General features: G+C 40.5%; 2 protein-coding genes across 2 annotated transcripts; both read right to left on the bottom strand.

Annotated features, from left to right (window-relative positions):
* Positions 1-11,069: 11,069 nt before the first annotated feature.
* LOC308370940 (homeobox protein Hox-C8-like) lies at positions 11,070-12,784 on the bottom strand (the record flags this gene model as incomplete). Its single annotated transcript, XM_080845689.1, has 2 exons — positions 12,108-12,784; positions 11,070-11,428 (listed from the first exon to the last, which is right to left on the bottom strand). Exons 1-2 carry the CDS (start codon positions 12,541-12,543, stop codon positions 11,070-11,072), a joined length of 795 nt encoding a protein of 264 aa, XP_080701815.1. The 5' UTR covers positions 12,544-12,784.
* A 4,216-nt stretch (positions 12,785-17,000) lies between these two features.
* LOC308371114 (homeobox protein Hox-C9-like) lies at positions 17,001-19,782 on the bottom strand. Its single transcript, XM_080845902.1, has 2 exons — positions 19,172-19,782; positions 17,001-17,855 (listed from the first exon to the last, which is right to left on the bottom strand). Exons 1-2 carry the CDS (start codon positions 19,710-19,712, stop codon positions 17,611-17,613), a joined length of 786 nt encoding a protein of 261 aa, XP_080702028.1. The 5' UTR covers positions 19,713-19,782; the 3' UTR covers positions 17,001-17,610.
* Positions 19,783-21,198: the final 1,416 nt, after the last annotated feature.

Below are 21,198 nucleotides of genomic sequence, written 5' to 3'. Positions count from 1 at the left end.
TCTCTCTCGGATGTGGCAAAAAGTTATCGTATTAACTTATGATACATATCTGTTCGTCCATATATGTGTCATATAAAAAGAACAGAAGAGTGGTTTCTCTCTCTCTCCCTCTCTATCTCATACAGACAGACACACACACACACACACACACACACACACACACACACACACACACACACACACACACACCCGCAATGTGAATTCATTTTTATTTTACAGACCAACCACAGACAACATAGCACAGAGGATAGACTTCATCGCACTGCTGTTGGGATAATTATTATGCGTGGAGTATGCACCACATACAGACCGTGTAGAATAAGAGACGTGTGGGGTGGGAATATATGTTTGTGGCCTACCATAGTGACCGACGTCTTAAATGGTGGAGATAAGTTGCATAACAACACCACAGTGCACATAACCGATGTCGTGGGATAAGGATGTAACTTATTCTGCTTAGACACAAAAATGTCCACGTACATACAGAAGGCTGCTTCTCCAGAGTGACTCGGGGCAGATTAATAGTCGATAAGTCGAGTGTGATGTTGGGTAAGCTTTTTCGCGCAGCGCTTTCTCCTCTTTGTTCAGAGGGAATTCCTTGAGCAAAAGGAGGGGGTTTATGGCCGTTTTTTACTGCGAAAGAATGTCTTAACGCCTGTGCAGCCACAGTAGTCATAAAACCAGACAAATGACAGGTTCCAGTCGACCGCTTGTGACACCCCTGTGCATGCGCCACGGATCTACACGCCGGAATTCCGCCGGTCGTACAAAGACATGGGAGAAGGCATTTGTTTACGCGTGTGGATTTGTTTACCTCGCAAACGGCAAACGGATATGAGTAAGGGGGGGCAATTGAGGTCTTGTATATTTGTGTACGTCTAAGCGCACCTGCGCGGTGGCAGTCTGTTTATCAAACGGTTCAAAACCACAAAATCAGATTGCACTGGAAGAGAACCACACCATGAAAACTTAATTTTATATCGTAAAATTCACACCATAAAGTGACAAAGCATTCAAACCACACTTTATAATGTATTTATGAATTATGGTTTAGCAGACCGCACATGGCAATGTCTTTCAAACACATCAAGTAGGCTATGATTTAAAACTAATGGGGAAAGTATGTCATTAAATAATTCATGTTCTTCTGACGTCATGAATAATGTCTGTGAACAACCAGTCACAAATACTGGCCTAATATGGCCCATTATAATAATCGCAATTAAAACACTGCATGTTCTAGCAAAACTTTTTTAAAGGGTTCCTTAACCTTTCTGATAACGTAACCAGCCTCCGAAACAAGTCATATGTAAACATACGCCTCGTAAAACTTTTTAAAATCACAGCTTTGCAGTTAATCCTTAAATTTCAATCAAAACAATTATTTCTCTTTAGTCCCGCGGTTCATTCTCAAAATCTGGGAAAGCACGGGCCCTCAAGCCTTTTTGTCGGATACAAACGTAGTGTTTCTCAAAGGGACTTTGATCTGAAAAGCAAATGCTTTTAAAGAGCTATTACTTTAATGTAGGCCATATGAGTCTTGCTGTCAGGCTCGTATGCAGCAGGATGTTATCGCTGAGCACCCACAGCCTCGTGTCTTAAGGCAACACACTTCTTTATTTTCGTCCCAGATAATGACCACCAAATCTTGCTCAAGGAAGCAGATTTTCAGAAGGATCAGATGTTTGATAAGGAACTAGTGCTTGGAAGAAGTGCTAGGAGAAAGCGTAGCTAATTAGATTCATCAAAACTTGCTGGGAGCGACAACTAGTTGTTGAAATCTCGGAAGAGGCAAAACACCCGACAAGACATCTGCTGTCATGGTGGTGGCTATAAAGTAAATGTGAATTGGTGTGGGGGAGAGCGCGAGAACTGTTTTATTGGAAGCTGAAAGTGGAAGTGCATGGGGAAGTGTTTTATTGCATCCTTTTGTGGACGACTGGTTGATCCGGGGCATTGCAAAGACAATCTGCTGTGTAATGCCTCCCCACAAGCTGTAGTGGGATGATCGGAGTAGTCTCATCAGGAAAACAACAACATACACCGGGAGAAGGACCCTTTTGTAGTTGTGTTTTGGCTTTTCTGGCCTACATGTATGTTTTGATTTTCATTTTCCATGGACGCATCGTCACCATAGTAAAGACGCGATGATTACCCAAGTCAAAGTAGATAAATGGAGATTAATAGACTGCATTGTCGTATTTTGTTCATACAGGTAATGTAAACCTTTTAATTACATTACTTTAGGTTGTGTATATTTGTGTATAATAATTGATTAATGCAAATAGCACACACCAGCGTATGTGATTAATTTATCTTGCGTAGTAAAATGTCAATGTGTTGTGACCTAGCCCGAGTTGCACCTGGATATTATTTTCTAAATACGCAGATTTAATAAAAGTAACAGTATAATAGTATGGCCATTAGCATTGTGGCCATATATAATATAACATATATATAGCAGCCGCCAGCCACGCAAAATATTCACTTTTTAAGTGCCCTTTTCCTCAAGTACTGTTTACACTCTAAAAGCTCATAATCCCGTACACATTTCGTATAGGCCTGTCAAACTAAAACCCATTGAAGCTCAAAGTCCTTTACCCATGGAAACCCTTAAAGCCAGGGCGCCGTCCGTCAAGTCTGGGGTTTCTCTTTTAGTGTAAGGTTCTGATTCGGGACGTCATTATGAGGTGTTGCTGATGGTGCCGAGACGGGCGCCAAAACAGCTTTATTTTCCACCTCAACATGCTTTTGCGTTGACCATAAAGCCATCATAACGCATCCATAACACTTGCACGCCCATTTGTATTGAAGTAGATACCCAAAACCTTGCTAATAGCATTTTAATACTTCCGTATTTTGTGCTTCTTTAATATGGTTAATATAATTGACTAAAGCCATTTGTTTCAATTATGTACAAAGGTTTTTCGGTTCACATCATTTGTATTTCACATGAACAGAAGATTTCATAGGGCTATTTACATGAATTTGTCCAATTGAAGTAGCATACACTTGGGAGGGTAGAATATTATTTTAATCAATTGTTTTATGAAATAATTAATTGTATTGATTATTTAAAAAAAAAAAAAAAATCACTAAAAGGCGCTATTTGAAATCTGGTTTTGCCTTTTAGATAAGCTTGTGGTGATTTATGTTTTTTTTTCTTTTCTACTACCAAGGCAAAAAGGCTTCTCTGACTTTCTGGATAAAGACTAAGCGGTCATAAAGTTTAATAACCTTCCGTAACTCCCTTTTCACTCCCCCATTTTTTCTGTCTCTCGCTCGCCCTCTTTTCTTTTTGTTCTGCAGGCGCAGACCCGGACGGAAGGACTATCTGATCGTACGTGTCCTTGAATAAACTCCAAGCGCGCATTCAGAAATCCGGGATGATAGCTCAACATCAGCCGAAGGCCCTCTGTCGAATACAGGTCTCAAGGAAAAGAACTCCATTCAAACTCTGCATGCTCTTCAACTGTAGAATACAACTAACGCTAACCGCACAAGAATGTCTGCTGACGCAACCGCCAAAGCACGCAGAGGAAATAAATCAAATTCCTATCCCGTTGCATACTGCTAAGAGCAGTAACATGACACATATCTGCAAATATGACACAGGTAAAAGTATAACTTCACCCTCAAGAACGACCAATGTAATGAAAAACTGCACTCTCATGACGTTACCCGTGCTTTGTAAGCTATAGGCTGTGAAAATTTGGTCATTTGTAATTGTATGTGTTTTTCTTACTGTTGGTAATGGTTGCCTTCCCAAATACAACGTATACATGGAAATATGTGTTACTATTACTCCTGAAACTGTGATCTTGTTTAATATGAAAAGGTAGAAAATAAAGCAAATTAATACAAATAACACAAAGCCCACAAGCATCTCATTAATACACTTCTTCCTCTTATTTGTATTATTAATAATATTATTAATATTAATATTTATGAATGGCGTTGTTATTATTATTGTTGTTTTTGCTCATGTTGTGAGAAAGTAGTAGCCTACATTAATGAGTTAGTTAAATGACGAAATGCTTTATTTCAAGTGCCTTGTTAAATGGGGTAAACTGATCTTTACTTGAAATAAAAGATAATCGGAACTCGGAATAATAAGAGGTATCAGGACGAGGATACCATTGGTTAGGCCTGTAAACAACGTCATTAAAGAAGGTAGTCAACATACACATGTATGGCTGACACGTTGTGAGCTAAGTCTATAATTACACCGCGGCAAAGCTAGATACATTAATTCTATTTTGAGAAATAAACGTAAAAAATGATAGGTCGTCTCTTCAAGAAGAATTGAGGTAGCGTAGTCACGTGGTGCATGCCACGTGTATGCCAGCTTTTAAAAAGTGGATACGCAGCCCCTTCAGCGTCATAAAATCTCCCCTTCAGCAGCCGGGCTGGGAGATGGGGGACCCACTGATGCTCTTTAGTCTCTACTGTTTTTCCTTCATTCGCCACAACATATAATACAATCATACCCTGTTGACACAACATGTGTATTTTGCATCTGGGAGCCTTATCGATATAGGCCCGACACTGATGCAGTGAGTACAGTCCTAAAATAAACACTAGGTGGCAGTGTTGATTTTGTCAAGACTGCTCTGGAAGTCAGAACTTCACTGCATACAGTCAAAATGAAATTGGTCGGAGCAGTTTAGAATGGACTGATTTTAAAAAGCTGTCTTTATTTAATAGCAGGCCTTCTTGCCACATTTTTCGCAACAACAAAAAATACTTCAATATCAACACCCATACCCTTTTATTTCATATTATAAGGAATACACATACAGACTAATATACAACTGGAAAACAACTGATTGTGACCAAAACATCTGTAAACAGAACATGATCTCCTAGTCTACATTAAAGATGTCCACACTTAAACCACACACCCAATGCCTTACATCATTGTTAGAATGACCTACACAGAATCAAACCATAATGCATTAAATAACAAAGTAACACGCTTATTTGAAGAGCTTAAACTACCAGAACTACAGTGAGAACAGTGAAAGTCCTGTCATGAAGTATCTAATAACAAATACCAATGCCATTATATGGTATCACACCATCAACCAAATTAAAACCGTCACTGCCATGTATAATAACAATCAGCTCACGTGGTTAATATTCATAGATTGACTTGGTATGAAATAGGCCAGTGGAGAATCAAAGCCCTATACATTTAAGATCTATACATACACCAAATACACGTGTATAAATGGAACATACATCTGCTTATGAGATAAACTGTTTACATTTGCTTTTCACCCTACTCATCATCATGCATACATCAAACGGTTGCTGTATCAGTCTTTCCGTTTCCTGTAGTGTTGTATTGATAGATGGATGGCAGAGGCAACGCAGGCCTTTCCAACCACACTTCTCCATAAAGCCAGCAAGAGGCCAAACATGTGCAAAAGTGTTTCTTTACGGCTTCAATTCACACATTAGAACATTGACTATGCGCCTTTACACCCATCCTCTCCTATCAAACAGTATACATCATAGTTGTCAGAAAGAAACCTTGTGCACATCCGGACTCACTCACTATAACAACTACCTGTCCTTTTAATGAATAGAAAGCCAACACAATTTGACAACCGAGGGTTAAATCAGGATGGATAAATTGTTACATCATGAGATTACTTCCCAATGGGTCCTATTAGATAAAAATGTAAACCAATAAGGAACGCAGATTCGCAAACTTACCCACGTTCTCCGCGCCCTTTGCTGTGACGCACGCTGACTGGTCCAGGGGCTAGCGGCACGCGAGGGAGAGCGTTGTGCCAACTGCGGTACCAGTAAATATCCAAGACCCTGTAGGAATTCCATTCGGCTTTTCAGAGCAAGACTGGAAGTCTTCGGTATTCGATATCGCGCGTCCGCAACAAGGAACAAAGCAATATACCCTACCTATTGCTCTACCTCATAGTAGGAGTGTCATAAAGGGAGAGCGAGAGATGGCGAACAGGAGCGAAAGGAGGAGGAGGAAACGAAGGAAGGAGAATGGGAAAGGGGTGGGTAATGTAAGTCATATGAAAGTAACATCATTCTGCCCAAGCCACAGGGTAAATCCTCAATAAAAGACAAAAACGGAGTTTGTGCTCTCGGTCTGCCTTGCGCGAATGGGAGAGCATATGACAGCAGGAAAGACAACAGTACAAAGTTCACGTTCACCGAGGGCGCATCATGTGACCTGCTGCAGCCAATCCAAATAGTACCTCAGTCGTAAACTTTTATTACTTAGCTGTAAATTTCCCACCAAACAACCAGGAATGCGTTGAGCCCCGTCCACGCCCGCAGTTCTATTCTTCATCGTTTTCACCACAAATAAGTCTCTCTCGTAGCGCATTAGGACAAGAACAAATATGTCTTACTTATTCCTACCGTTTGAACATTCTGCACTGTCGGTTGTTTCATTCATTCTAACATGGGATTTGAGAGCTGTTGCTCAGAGGAAGGCTACTCACGAGTTCACTTAATTACAAATCATAATAGTTAATACTGCAGTATTGCAGCCTGTATTCTTAAAAACACAGTGAGCACCACTACCATTACCACTGTCACAAGTTCACAACGATTCTGGGCCCAGCAGTGCCTAAGGAAATGTCAATAATCCAGGCATATTAATTGCCATACAGTGTTGACAAAGAATGCATTTCCAGAATTTAGTAACAGACTATCATGAGTTGTTTGTATTGATACAACTTTTGCGGTGACGCCTTGCTCAAAAACGAGGGACCTGCCCATGTCTCAGAATGCCGCACTTGAGCGCCACAGGAACACCAACTGATATACTTACTGCTTGATATATCCTGAAATAGCATTCTGTTGAAGACTTCTTTTTAAACTAACAAATGTAATGTTCTGAAATTGTTGTTTTTCATCAACAGAATGAGAGTGTAAGAATGGTGAGAATCGTAGACCCTTTTTGTGTTGGCATACGTTGTTATATGGTAATCACCAGCAAATTAATAGAAAATTCATAAATAAGAATAAAACTGTGCACACAACACACTTTGCATTCGTTTGTCTCTGTCTGCGTCCAGGCAGTGCATGCTTTTCCCCAATAATGTAGACTGTCGTTGTCAAGGCCTACCTATTTTGGACCGCAGTGCTGCGTCACAATCTAAAGTGATATTTGAAAGAGTTACAGATCACATAGTCTGGCTATATCTTAGGCAGAGTAAAAACTATACATGTGGTTACTTCACAGCTGGTCGTAAAGGGCTTTCTAATATATAATGCTCATATTAATAGTCTTATTTCATATGTATATATCACTATGCATAAATGGGGTGTATTAAAAAAAACTGTTGTTTCTTTTACACAGTTTTAATATTTTATATTTATATTTAAAACGTATATTACTGTGTTCCGGTGGAGGGATAGGTATGATTCGGCAAGTTTAGCCACATTTGTTCATGCCTGAAACCGTTACTGCGAATCCACTGAAAAGACCTAAGAACTGTGTAACAAAAAAATAAAAAAGATAATGTTTCAATGTTTCATTGAAAACATTAGCTGGGATTTAAAGACACTGGTGAGTTTATGAGCCACCAATAAAGTTAACAGGTGATTACGACCACGCAGGAAGTAGCTACTACAAGGGCAATATAAAGTACAAAAGGCCAGACCGCTAGACAATAGTCACAGACAATTGTCACACACAAGGAAAACTTCTTCCGGGCCAGAGGCACTGTCTATAAACTCTGTATAGGATGCAGAAGACTTAAGTGTGTGGAAAAGATTTCTCTCTTCTTCTGTGAATACTACACGACTGTCTAGTGCTGCTCATCTCCCTTGTTTTAGCGTACGACTGGTAAGCGCAACCTTTTAAATATTTAAATAGTAAATGTTTAAATGTTAACTTAATGTACGACTACAAATGCGTTATATTATGAATTAATTATAAGTATTTCGAAATGTCTTGTTTCGAAATGTCTTGTTGTTTACTGTAATGGGAGTAATTACGTTGTACAGATTTGGTTGTGCAAAATGTCCCTATGAAACGCACAACCTGATTTATCTGGTTTGATAATATCCACTGCATGTTGCTTATATATTTAAGGCATAGGTTATGAACTAAATTCACAACACAGTAAAAGCAGAAGATATGAAATAACTTGTACACACTAGTGAAATCTTTAAACAGGCCTATGAGACATTGGCCGTTGAGACATTGGACATTGCCGTGAGACATTGGCAACAGTTTCTAGTCAACAAACAAATCCAGTCACATAGAATAATGTATATTAAAATTGGCGAACCATTCCGATACGTCCTGTTTTGTTATTTTAACATATGTATGTTTAATCATCATGAAATAATTAAGGCTGCAAGTCATGTTTTTATATCACAGAAAGCGCCCGGTCAAAATTCGTTTACCTAAACTGTGATAAAACATTTCACTTTTTTTTGCTTGTTTATTTTCTCAAATCTCAGGTGATGCTGATACATCCAGTAACACTATGTTTATTGAGGTGAGAAATTGCACACCATTACCAAACCTTAACCTGTTTTGTAGACATTCACATGCACACACACACACACACTTCCAACATTTCCATGGGACGGTTACGCGTGAACAGAAAAGAAGTTAAGCCACAAGATTTACTATTGCACCTTGCATTTGCACTGAATTTGGAAGGAACAGCTTTCTTTTCTCTTGGTTTAAACGAGTTACAATCATGGAGATGCGTAATGGCTCCTTAAATTGTCCATAGGGCCACATAATACAAGATTTGGTCCGGTTGTTCTACGGTCTTCTAAATACTACCCTAAGTTACCCAGAGTGCAATAGCATTAGCCTTGTTATGTATTACGGAATATTACAACCGCATTTATATGTCTTTATTTAATAACTTAAAGCACCCATCACTACATAAATGCACACGAGCTTGGTCAGCTGTAGGGTCCTACTTTAGTCATATAACGGTGTAGGTATTATGGTGGCCATTGTACTAAATATCCAAGTGTGAGACTGCAAAGTTTTTTTAAGGGGATTATGTATATGACGATTACATCACTTCTACACACTGACTGTGTATAGTCGAATTAAAGCTGCTTATTGACAGAACTGCTACATAAGGCGGTCATTAGGTTTGTTACACATCCGACCGGTTGACACATTTTAAAATCTACCTATATTGTGTCCATTTCTACACCCATCTAAATCCACTGTCAAGAAAATGCAGATATTTATGAAATTCTTATGTAATGTGAGTTACACGCATTGACGTGTGTGTGTGTGTGTGTGTGTGTGCGCGCGCGCGCGCACGCGCGTTCATATGCCATACAAAATGCAAAACCACTGTTTTTTTGTCTTTTTCCATTTATTGTACAACATGGCAACATATGTGCATACAGAAAAGTTACTTTTCCCCCTCTGAAACATAACAACTCAAGCCTTTGTGGCACAATGTTTACGAAGACATACATGTTCAGTGCAATAAAAATCTACTCTAGAACACCAGCACACAAATATGATAATAACTGATGCTTGATCAGAAACATTAGAGTTCAACTGGTAGAACAATTGTCACACAAAAGTGCGTCGGTTTAGGCAGTTTAAGTTGTTGGGGACTTTAGTATTAAACTTTATTTTTTAACTGCGTTGTATGATAACTTGTTTACATGTATTGGCATGGCCTCTCAAGACTTGGTGGTATACATCTGTCAGAAACCGTTGACCCTCAAAGCTAATATGAAGCCGTACATTCCAGCTCTTTAACTCTCGATCATAGCAAAATATTATAAAGTAATGCCTTTTTTCGAGATGGAGTTAAGACATTAATTCCTTTAACAGAAGCTACAGAAGTCTACGAAGCCGGGTTTAGCTATAGCGACAGTACGCTATCGACAGGCGTCGTTATATTTCCGAGGCTTCTGAGTGCTTTTCACGTCTGATTCTTTCTCTGACATAACTGGACAAAAACATGGCTTCCAACGTTATAACTGATACATGTCAATACCGTCAAGTCTTATCTAGGCCTAGGTAGTTAGATGCCCTTGAATACTCAGTCAAGTCGAGGTGTAGAGAGTTATGCAGCCTACACGTAGAAATGCAGGATTAGGCCTACTTGTATTGCAAGTTGAGTGTCAATAGGCTACATCGATGTCATTAAGTCGAATGATTCATTATTTCTCCTCAGTATTTGATTGAGTAACCAGGGAAATTCAGTTTCAGCAAAAATGTCACAAAGCGTACAAAATATTAATTACAAATTGTCAGTGATATCAATATAATTGCGATTAGGTAGATTCAATTTTGAATTGAAGGGGTGAGAGGAAACTGCCATACAAATAAAGTAAAATTAAGTTGCAGTTTCTTCGCACTAGGTAGCATCGTATCGACTCCAAATTTTAAAATTTGCGTCATGATTACATGGATTCTCATAATTGTATCCCACCCAAATTACATAAATAATAGGTTACTAAAAAAACACACACACATTGATAATATAAAAGCATGTGTTCGCAATACATTTTATACTTATCTAGGGCCATCCAAGTACCTTAATAAGTTTACCTTCTCTAAGGTTGCCTAAGGTGTTCTTACTGAAGACTTATGTTGACTTCATTTTCACCACACTGAAATGTTGGTCATATGGGCGAAAGAGCAGATGAAAAAAAAACATTATGAACCCCAATTTACCGTTGTGATTGCTGTCATCTCAAACCGGAATTGTATAGTTCGTTCTTGTGTTTTATGGGTTATTCTGGTATCAAGGCCTATACTACATGTAGTCTGAGGCCCGGGTGAGGAACATGAAAGTATAAGATCTGGAAATAAACACGGACCTTTTTTAGGGAGAGCCTGTTTGGTAAAGCATGGATTCTTATTGGATGCCTGCTCTGGTTTGAGAATTACTGTGTGGACAGGAAGCACTGTCACAATTGCCTCTCTAAAGGATTTCCTCACTTGTTGACTCAATAAAACGGTGGTCGTAAAAGGGGATCTAGTCTCTCTCTACCCCTCTCTCCCCCTACCCTCCCTCTCTCTCTTCTATCTTTTAACTTTAAGTCGTATAACCATAAAAGGGGCAATAAAATCACTCTTTCGTCCCCTCTTCCTCCCTGGTCTCTTTTTTCTCTCCTTCCTCTGCTTCTCCCTCTTCGTTGGCTTCTTCCTCTGCCTCTGCCTCTGCCTCTCCCTCTGCCTCTCCTTCTCCTTCTCCCTCCGCTTCGGCCTCCCCTCGCTGGCCCGGGAATTTGTCTTTGTTATTCTCTTTTTTCCATTTCATACGCCGGTTCTGAAACCAGATCTTCACCTGTCGCTCGGTTAGACTCAAGGCGTGGGAGACCTCGATGCGTCGCTTGCGTGTGAGGTAAGGGTTGAACAGGAACTCCTTCTCCAGCTCCAGTGTTTGGTAACGACTGTACGTCTGTCGACCGCTGCGCCTTCCGGGAGCTAAGGAAATCAGTGGGTAGATGTTTAAGCATACACATGCACATAAAAATCATGTGATAATGTTTACATTCGTGTATAGAGCAGCTGGTTGTAACCCAGCGCTGAACCTGATTTCAGGAACTTTTTTTTATAACAGTCGCTTGTGTTATGACTCGGCTGATGACATACCACACATCCAGCTAGTATTTATTCGGTGAGACGACTTCCACAATATGCGCCTGTATACACCTACACCCTTAAATCTCAGAGTCTTGAAGGATGAGTGAGAACCCAGGCCAAGTTCTGTTACTGCACTCTGAATTATATCTTGTTAGTGATGCGTTCCTCTCTTTTATTGTATGCTGGCACATCTTCACTCGTGTTCAGATGAGCGTCTCTTCACAGTTAAAACGTATTTACTTGACAGCATTTAAAAAAATATATGATCGATTCTGTTAATGTGAAAGACAACACCGTGGGTAGTTAACGAAGATCCACATTACGGTGAGTCAACAACCTCTGTGTAATGCCATCACACACGGAGAATGTCTCGACCCAATGCAAACAAAACAAACACGTACACTCAGATATACAAATACACACTCATAGAAACGCACACGTACCCACACGCATACAACAAACAATATATGTATTTTGAACACACAAAACTGTCGATTTAAACGTAAAAACAGGAGCTGACCGTGGGGTCTCATCCAAGGGAACATAAGACCAGGCGACGGGGTTTGATTTAGATGGCCTTGTCCGTCTCCGAGGTTAGTGCCATTCGACGATTTACAGTCTGGGTATTGCGCCACACTAGCCTCTTGCTGGGCGCCATAAAGTGATTGTCTCGGAAGAGCGTCGTAGCTGTAAAATTTCGTGGCATCTCCGTGGCACGCTAAAGCGCAGGGGTTCTGTTGGTATCCGGCAGCGGAGATCCCCGGCGTTCCATGGTGAAAGAAGTCTTGGACGTGATGGGGCGTGGGTTGAAAGCCCGGTGCCGTTGCTCCAGCCCCATACACCAGCCCATGGGTGCGGGTGACGCTTTGAGGGAACCTGCAGTCGTAGTAAGTTGGCTCCAACGATTCAGCGCCTTTGTACTTGGAAAATAACGGGTTCACAAAGTAGGAGCTCATGTTTTCTTCCCCCTTCCTGTTCAGTGTTATTGTTGGATGAGCAGAGTAGTGGACAATTCGGTATTACCTTAGTTCTTGTCCAGAGCCCATGCATATAACCGCCGGAACCATACAACCAGAGAGACAAGCTGGAGAAAAATATTGATAGACTCTCAATATCCAACTCCAGGTATCACCGTTTTTCTTCCTTTCTTTACTGTTCCCCCCCTTCTCCGCTGAGGGCTGCTCGTTTGTACCCTTTTCTGTTTTTGCAGCGTCTAATAGGACTTATGTCGTGAATGGTTGATGTGTGCTAAGGCTGGCTAGCTCCTCCGACACAGTCACAAGCGTTTTTGCGCGCCCCCCTCCCATGACATAGACCCCCTCCCTTCTTCACAACCTACCAGCCTCAATCCCCCTCCCCTTCTTTGCGTTCCTAGACGTCTACCTTGAGCAGCACTACTCGTTTTTATCCAGACCGGTTACACGATTGTGCATTGAAAGGCAAATCGCCGCTGTTTATGAAGCACATTTCGATTTCCCACGTTTTTGTGCTTGATTTCACGTGTGTACCAAGGCCCTGTAATCCGAACAGTAAGTGCCGGCCTAGGTCCGGTTAGTAGAGCAGTAATAGCTCGTATACTAGTAATCGTGTGTACTTGACACAAATGTGCAGTTCAATTACTATATTAAGGTTAAAATGGCGTGTGTGCATTTTAAAAGCTTCTCACGGTCTATGCTGCTATTCTGAAAGCAGGAACCCTGAATGAACATTTCTGAGTGTGCTACTATTCATTTTAAATTGTGCTATATTTCCAGCACGACATTTTATATCCAATTAGGTGTAAGCCTACATGTATTGAAAATGTATTTGCTCTTCACTACACGTGTGTAGACTTTTGCTTCCTTCTCTGATTTTGCATTTAATAAAGTTATCTTTTGATATATGTGTTTATCTTTGTGTGAATAAAACTGTGTTGATTAAGATGTCATTGTTTGTTGCATTTATTCATTTTAGAGATGATTCTTTCATCGACCTGTACACGCATAAGTACTTGTGCTTGTGCTTAAACCTCGTTGCACAAGTGACCTTGCATTATTTAGCTGGGGCAGTTCAGATTTTGCATACAAATTATTGTCTGTCCGTGTAGTGAAAACCTTCCTTTGCAGATCAATTATCATTCACCCAGCTTGTTAAATCTTGCTTTCGATGCATGGGCCCGCAGGAGAGAACTGCACAGATTATTACATTTGGCCCTTGAATTTTATACAAATTAGAGATTTCACAAAAATTAAAACTAAAACAATCATTGTCAGCATTACATAGCATATAGTGATGGTGAAAGATCGCGTCCAAAAAGTCCATAAAAGGGCGAAGGGAACTGAAAAGCTGTTTATCTAATTCGGGGGTTAACGAGGTGAAGTTACCTCTAAACAGCAAGCAGAGTTTTTATGGGAAAAAAAGTATACATTTAAGAACTGACGAATAATAACAGTTGACCAACAGTTCATAAGGAAATTCTTGAAACATCTGATGACATAAATAAATAAGATGCCCCAGATGACTCGTCTAAGCATATTCTCACGGTCTTTACACAGCTATACTACATCAGGTAGGCCAAGGCTATGGCTTACAATGAGAGATCGGGCACAGTTCAGCTTATTTTAAGGATAAACTCTCTTACGGTTTACAATGTGTAATATATGATGTGTGGAGATCAAAGATGCCACATGCGAATTACAGAGGGTTGGAAGTGAATGGTGCACCCTAGCGGACGCTACATAGAAATGCAATGCACGTCTCACAAGCCCTGCTTGGTTGTCAACCTCTTTTATAGAGACTTTGTAGCTATAAAATCCGTCTTTATGGTGTCACAATGCAGCGAAGTAAATTAGTATTCAGGCATTTTATTCAGCTGAATTAACTAAGTCTTTTTTTTCAAGCACTGGTAAAACCTCTCAGGGCTATTTTGCCATGGAGAGAGGTGTAGGCCTAATAAACAGAAATAGAAATGAATACTCCGATTTTTAAAAATACATATTTTTTCCATAAAAGTATTGCTGACAAGAATTAAACTTGTCTACAATTCACAACGTTAATATAAGTACTAGGCCTAGTTAAATGACTAAATAAATGTAGATTCGTTATAATTTAATTAATCACTAGGTATTAATTAAATTCGTTCTCGATCTTTCCAAGATAAAAAAAAACAAGTGTGTAAGAGCGATTGCCCAGAAATTGGATAGCTTATTAGAGTGTCACTAAACCTTAAGTGCCAACACAAGTGATATACCTAAGGTTCCATGGTCGGAGAATACGGTCCACTCAGCCTGGCCAAACGCAGAGGGTGCAGGGCAATACAAGTACGTCTGCAATAGTCTTAAAGATAGATCAACAGCGACATCTAGCGTCGAATGTGTGTTTGGTCAGACAATGCTTCATCACCCTTTCAGTCGGGAACGCGCAGCGTGCCAGGCACTTTTGGAGTCACCAACGGAAAAAAGGCAAATGTGGAATGGCCTCTCAAGCCCTCCGATGATCCCAGTGAATCCCATGTCTCGAAGTTCAGTTTCGTGAGAGGCTTAGTGGATGTCTGAGGCCTTCAAGTAATTTGGCCGAAGATGTTGTGCCATACTCATAGGCCTATAATAAGACTAGGCCTAGTTAAACAACTTCGTAAGAATGTAATAAATAACATACTAATAATTAGCTGGTCAAAATGTGTCTTCTAAAAGAAACAATAAAACTAATATTACACTATTAATAATACAAATATCATAAATTGTAATTATTATTATGATTATAACCTAAACGATTCCTCTGGCAGTGATTTAGATTCTAATTCTGATCTTGGTTATTGATGCCTATTTCCTCTGAAAGTAACGGATTTTCGGAAGCGAAATTGCATTAAAAAAGGGTAGCTAGGCAACCATTCAGTGATATCAGTGGCTGTATAGGACACTGGTGCGGTTGTGCAGTTGCAAGTGGAATGCAGTTCGGGTCTTTCAAGTGGGCCTACTCTGCAAACCCCCTTCTTCTTGTAGAAATGTAGATAATAAAGGGGAAATGGCGAAGGGGGTCGACGCGTTTGTAGTGGACAGTGCAGACAAAAACAAGTGCAATAAGCCTGCTTTGAAACAAGGCCCAGCATTGCATCCAATAAGAGCAATAAAGTAATTTAGCCCAGACGTCTAGCCAGTTCCCTGGCTTTGCTTTGTTCAATTGCAATCGAAGCAAACAGTGCAGCCGCAAGCAGAGTTGTAAAACCTACATTACTCTGTGCTCCGCGGCGGAAATGTCCAGCTTGATTGGGCTTTAAAATCGCCGCATCCTGTCAATAATGTTTGTGGCACCTTCTAGAAAAGAGACAGTTTGAGACATGCTCGAGGAGCCGAAACGCCAGACCAGTCACGCTTCCCACAAGGTGCTGTGTAGACTAGCTCTAGGAAAGACCGGCTCACCAAATTCGTCGTACAGCCAGATTTAAAAAAAAAATAGTAGGCAACCGATGGAACAAATGGAAAATGATGACCTTTAGTAGGCCTAACCGACACACACACACACACACACACACTACATAGGAGAGCGCGAGCTTTATAACGTAATTTTCAATCTAAACCTTTAAGCCTTTTACTAAATCTGAAATCAAACAACAAATTTGAGAAAATACAATTGTACAATACAGTTAATAAACTGTAGTTTGCCTAATTAGACAATGATTCATTTCGCATAAGTCTGCGTGGAAAGTCATGGGCAAAGGTATTTATTTATAGACCTGTACATTCACACGTGTTAGCCAAATGCTTAATTTCTCAACTGCAAAGGTTATGAGGCAATGCAAAAATAATACGCATCTTTTATTTCTTAACTTTGTGTTCTCACATACACTAACTAGTCAGGCAGACCTACCTAATTTACAACAGCTTGATTATTTAGAATAGCTCTTTACGGTTTCAGATATGGTTTTTATTTTTGTTGTAAACAGATGGATGTTTCATACTACTGCTTTTGTAATTTTAGAGACGTAGCTATTCATCGCATGAAAAGGACGCTCATGACAGAAACACTTCGTATATCCTCGCGTGAGCGAGGGCACATCCAATGTAGCAGTGGCGCCTTCGCAGTGGGCCTCAAAATGTCACCCTCGTTTGCAGTCTAATTCATATCACTTGTATTTGTGGCTACCGTGGAGGGAAGTGGTCAGGAAACGTTCATTACGGAGGAAGTGGAGTAGTGGAGAATGACGACCTAACGCTACAGCTGCTTTCAATAAATATTAGCACGGTCGTTCTACGTACTGTCTCGTGACAGAATTTGTTTACCTTTTCCTCCATATCAAGTACTGGCTCACGCACTGTGTTAAAGCACGCCACTAGGCCCAAGGATTTTTTTTCTTCAACGATTTGCTACTTCATGACGAGTACAACAACTATGAATGCAAGCAAGCCATTGCAATCAATCCCGAAACACAGTCCACTGAGATGATGTCAGATATATTTTTAGTATAACCACAATCTACAATATAACATAAACTTTCAGAATCAAGAGGAAGAAATGCATTATACGGCAGATGCAACAAATATCCACAGTGACGAAAACACATACAATCCCCTTGTCATTTTTCTTTTCTTGTACAAAACCTTCTAGTCAAAGTGTACACATACGATGCAACATCTAGAAAAATACACAAGTTTTAAATTACACGTGAACACACCAACACTACTGAGTATAATTCCTCGTCTTAAGTCTTCTCCAATGTTTTTCGAACAATGTCTTAAGATGCATTTAATTCACTCATGGTATACAAAAATAAAAAAGTATGTGACCAAACAAGCTGCATGTCACATATAACAAAACAATCAAAAACAGCCAAAGTAAACCGCTCAGAAGTCATCCACAGATCTTGAGAAGTGAGATAGCTAAGTGCAACAAATATAGAAATCATGAGAAGAGCGACTGAATTGTTTTTTAAATTTTCAGTCGAAAGTTTCAGTCACTCTTTGTCCATTTTATTTATTTCAATGTCCATTTTAACTATTTCAATGTTGACGCAGGTCTTCGTAATCTTCTGTGTCTGTCATTACGAGCTACTGTTCATTACTTTCGGTCTTCTCCTTGTTCATTTTCTTCATCTTCATCCGTCGATTCTGGAACCAGATTTTGACCTGTCGCTCGGTGAGATTTAGGACCCGGGCCACCTCGTATCGACGGTCCCTTGTAAGGTACATATTGAACAAAAACTCTTTCTCGAGTTCAAGTGTTTGATATTTGGTATAAGGACACCGCTTCTTCCTTGTGGAGCGCGCGTGGATCCAATTCGCCACTGGGTTACCTGGAAATACAAAAACAAACACACACACCACATCAGACGGAGTTCAAAAAGTAATTTTAATTTCCAAGGCCCACAACATTGACTGGGTGTGAAAAGGAACTCATGGTCTGCTTTCATCATAATTCGATGACATCCAATAGATTGTACACATTCACAAAAGGGTGAATTCTACGTTCTTCCCCCGCAAAATATTCCCTTTTCAAGACGATCTAAAAAAAAGGATCCAGTCGTAAAAAAGTGAGTGCACCCATTTGCTTTATTGGCCCATAAAAGATTTTTAAAAGCCTGTAGCTTCAAGTCTCGGCAAGCTCTGCAGCTGAGGCAGCTCGGTGTGTTTGGGCCATTCGCATTCCTAATGCTGTGGCTCCGAGGTTTATCTGCTGAAGACTGCGTTGGTCACTTATCCCCCCACAGTAAACACTTCAAAACAACACTAAAACCATTTACAGTATGACGTAAAATCTGTGTAAATCTACGATTGTTCACCCTTGGCTTGTGTGCAATCATGCAACTAACTTAACACGAGAGAAATACTTAAATATTGAAACTACTGTCTTTGTAATAACAATGATACACCTGCTTTGACAAGTTCTCTAGAAATGTACTAATAATATCGTGAGGATCGATTTTGTAATGTTATTTTGAGGGAGCTTTAAAAGCAAACCTCAAAAGTAAATTAAATATTCCTGGATAATGGGCTGAAAGAGCGCCATGTTGACAGGCCTTGGGGCACCTATACTAGGTTATAGACTCCGAAGCAGAGGTTATTGCCATTTCAGGGATACAACGCTATAACAAATAGTGGTTACAAGCTATGATAATACAATGTAAAAACAAGACGTGACTGTACACGAATAGTTGCTTCCGCAATGAAAATCTTGACTCGTCTAAACGAGGGGGTGTTATTTATTTTATACCCATAAGAAAAAGTTGTATTACTGGTTAACCACGATTTAAAGGTTGTGTTTCTCAAACGCAGGTTTAAAGAGAAGGAAATTGCCTATATGAGCTTTGGTCTTGATTCTCATCGCGCCAATGAAAAGCTAGTTTGCCGAGATTCCCCATTTTATAGCCGGTTTATTGCTACTGCTTACTTTACAACCTTAAAGCCATTGGCGTTTGTCCTGTCTATCGCTGTCTCACAGCCCTCCAGAAGAGCCCGCGTTCAAAGGGAACTGAAAAGGGACTATAATTTCGTTTTATAGTAGGGGCCAACGGACAACATTGAGCACAAATCCCTCAATGGCACAACATCCCCCTCACACCGCCATCACACGGACCGTAAACAGGGATGGTGGCGTATAGCCTATACTTACTTGGATCAAACTGCGGCTTGTCTTCTTTGAGCTTGTCCGAAACCAAAGCCTCCGCCTCTGGCGAAGGAATGATCTGCTGCGTTTTATCCCGGAGATCAGGTGAAGAACCATAATAGTAATCCGGATAGCCGCGTCCGTTGGCGGGGATGCAATCTCCGGGTCTGCGTTCGGGGATAGCGTCGGGCTTCAGCCCGTAGTGTCTGCTGTTAGCCGGGTAGCCTGGAAAAGAGACTGTTCCAGAGATAGGCTCCAACCACGACCGCACATACCTCGAGTCTGTGCTTAAGTGTGGCGGATGGGTATAGGGATGGTACACCACGGAGGACTGCGAGTGCACTGGGCCCCAGGACGAGGTAAAGACTGGAGGTTTAGGCGCAAAGCTGCAAGAAGGAAAATCCGAGCACTCCGGGACAAGAGGAGACGGTCGTGAACCGGCAGGGAGCAGCTCCGGCGCGGAGAAACGCGTCGCTAATACTTCCTCGCTCTCGTGGTTTATCAACGAATCCACATAATAATTGCTTATAGGACCCGTGGTCGACATGACGATGTGATACCTCTCTCCTCTTTTACATGCATCAGATTATTATATGGAGTGTATGTGTACTTTTTTATCTGCCCATAGAACAATCAAGTCAGGTAATTATTTCTCCCGGGGCTTTTGAGCTCTCATTGGCTGGTGGAAGACACGTGATCATATTTACTCCAAAATTATACAGTCGATTAATGCGCACGCAATACTTGGGACAGTGATGTACTTCAGATCCGAAAATGCTCTTTATGAAAAGGATTTCCATTCTGTGACCAATCATTAGGCCGGAATAACCACTCATCATGCCTTAGTTTTATGCTGTTGTCATAAACAATGGACAACTGCGCCCCCCAGTTATTGGACCACGGAGGTACGTTGACTGCTCTAAAGAACGCACTATTTCCTCGTGTAATTTGTCTTTGTCGACTAAATGTCGTTTGAAACTAAAAAAACTTCCACATATCAAGCAGAACTGCTCGATTTAAATATAAGGCTTATCGTTTTCTATCATGATCTTGTGCATTAATTCACAGCAATCGATTAAAAATAGTTTATATCTGACCGCACTCCTTTTCGATGTGTGTTCCACGTCCAATATGATTACTTGGGGTGAGGCTGCTATTTATCGGTTTTGTTAGACTATTAAGTTGTACAAACTTTGTACGCATGGGATATTCACTGCTAAACGAAGTTTTGACGGGGATTGAGAAGACCTGCCCACTACTGAGGCTAAATTCGGAAACAGGCCATGCATGTTTTTATGTCCCTCCATAATTTTTTACGAGGACCATTTGATTGTTCATAAACGTGTCGTTAATAATAATAATAATAATAATAAAAAACTCAGCCGAGTTCTTCGTATGACAGACATAATACCAACACTTTGCACACATAGCATGGCACAAATCACAGCATCACAGATAGAAGGGAAACCTTTATTTTGAACAAACGTGCAGAAATTAGACCCAGCTTCAAGCTAGCTCATCGGTAAATATGATATTTTTGAAGACCAGTGTATTGCTTTTCTTCAACACCGTCCTTACTCGTAAGACTCGTAAGAGTATCTACAGCAACTCTAATTATATATATTTCTAATAATAGAAGGAGTCTCAACTTAGTTTGGGTGTAACATATGTGGGAGAAGTCTATGGTGTTGTCAGTATATATAGTGGAGGGGGTGATTGTCTCTCATGTGTTGACATTGCAGCTGCTCGTTTTACAGTCCCTAATACGACTACACGATGTGTGCAGGTCCCCCACACCACAGTCTGAGATTATTGTGTCAAGACCAACAGTCAAAGTACTACCACGTTTACACTTCATGTTGGGCTACTCTCTTCAGTTTCACATTGCTCGTCCAACAACATTACTAAGAACATGTTTCGGACCTTTCAGTGCCTGTTGTAAATACGCTATATCACATATGTCCAGGGTGTTCTGAAATAGCACAGTTTTTCGCTAAGGAACTTCTTCCGGGGCCTTCGTCTGCAGAAAGATG

Source organism: Sprattus sprattus (genome assembly GCF_963457725.1).
Source record: "Sprattus sprattus genome assembly, chromosome: 10".
In the NCBI taxonomy this organism is placed as follows: Eukaryota; Metazoa; Chordata; class Actinopteri; order Clupeiformes; family Clupeidae; genus Sprattus; species Sprattus sprattus.
Note: the sequence above shows the minus strand (reverse complement) of the source record. Positions and strands in the feature narration are given on the sequence as shown.

What these genes read in the sequence shown, in the direction of transcription:
- LOC308371114 (XM_080845902.1), bottom strand. Translation starts at nt 19,712, where the DNA reads ATGTCGACCACGGGTCCTATAAGCAATTATTATGTGGATTCGTTGATA. An exon ending in CAAGCCGCAGTTTGATCCAA is followed by an intron (nt 17,856 to 19,171) that starts GTAAGTATAGGC and finishes TTGTATTTCCAG; the next exon opens with GTAACCCAGTGGCGAATTGG.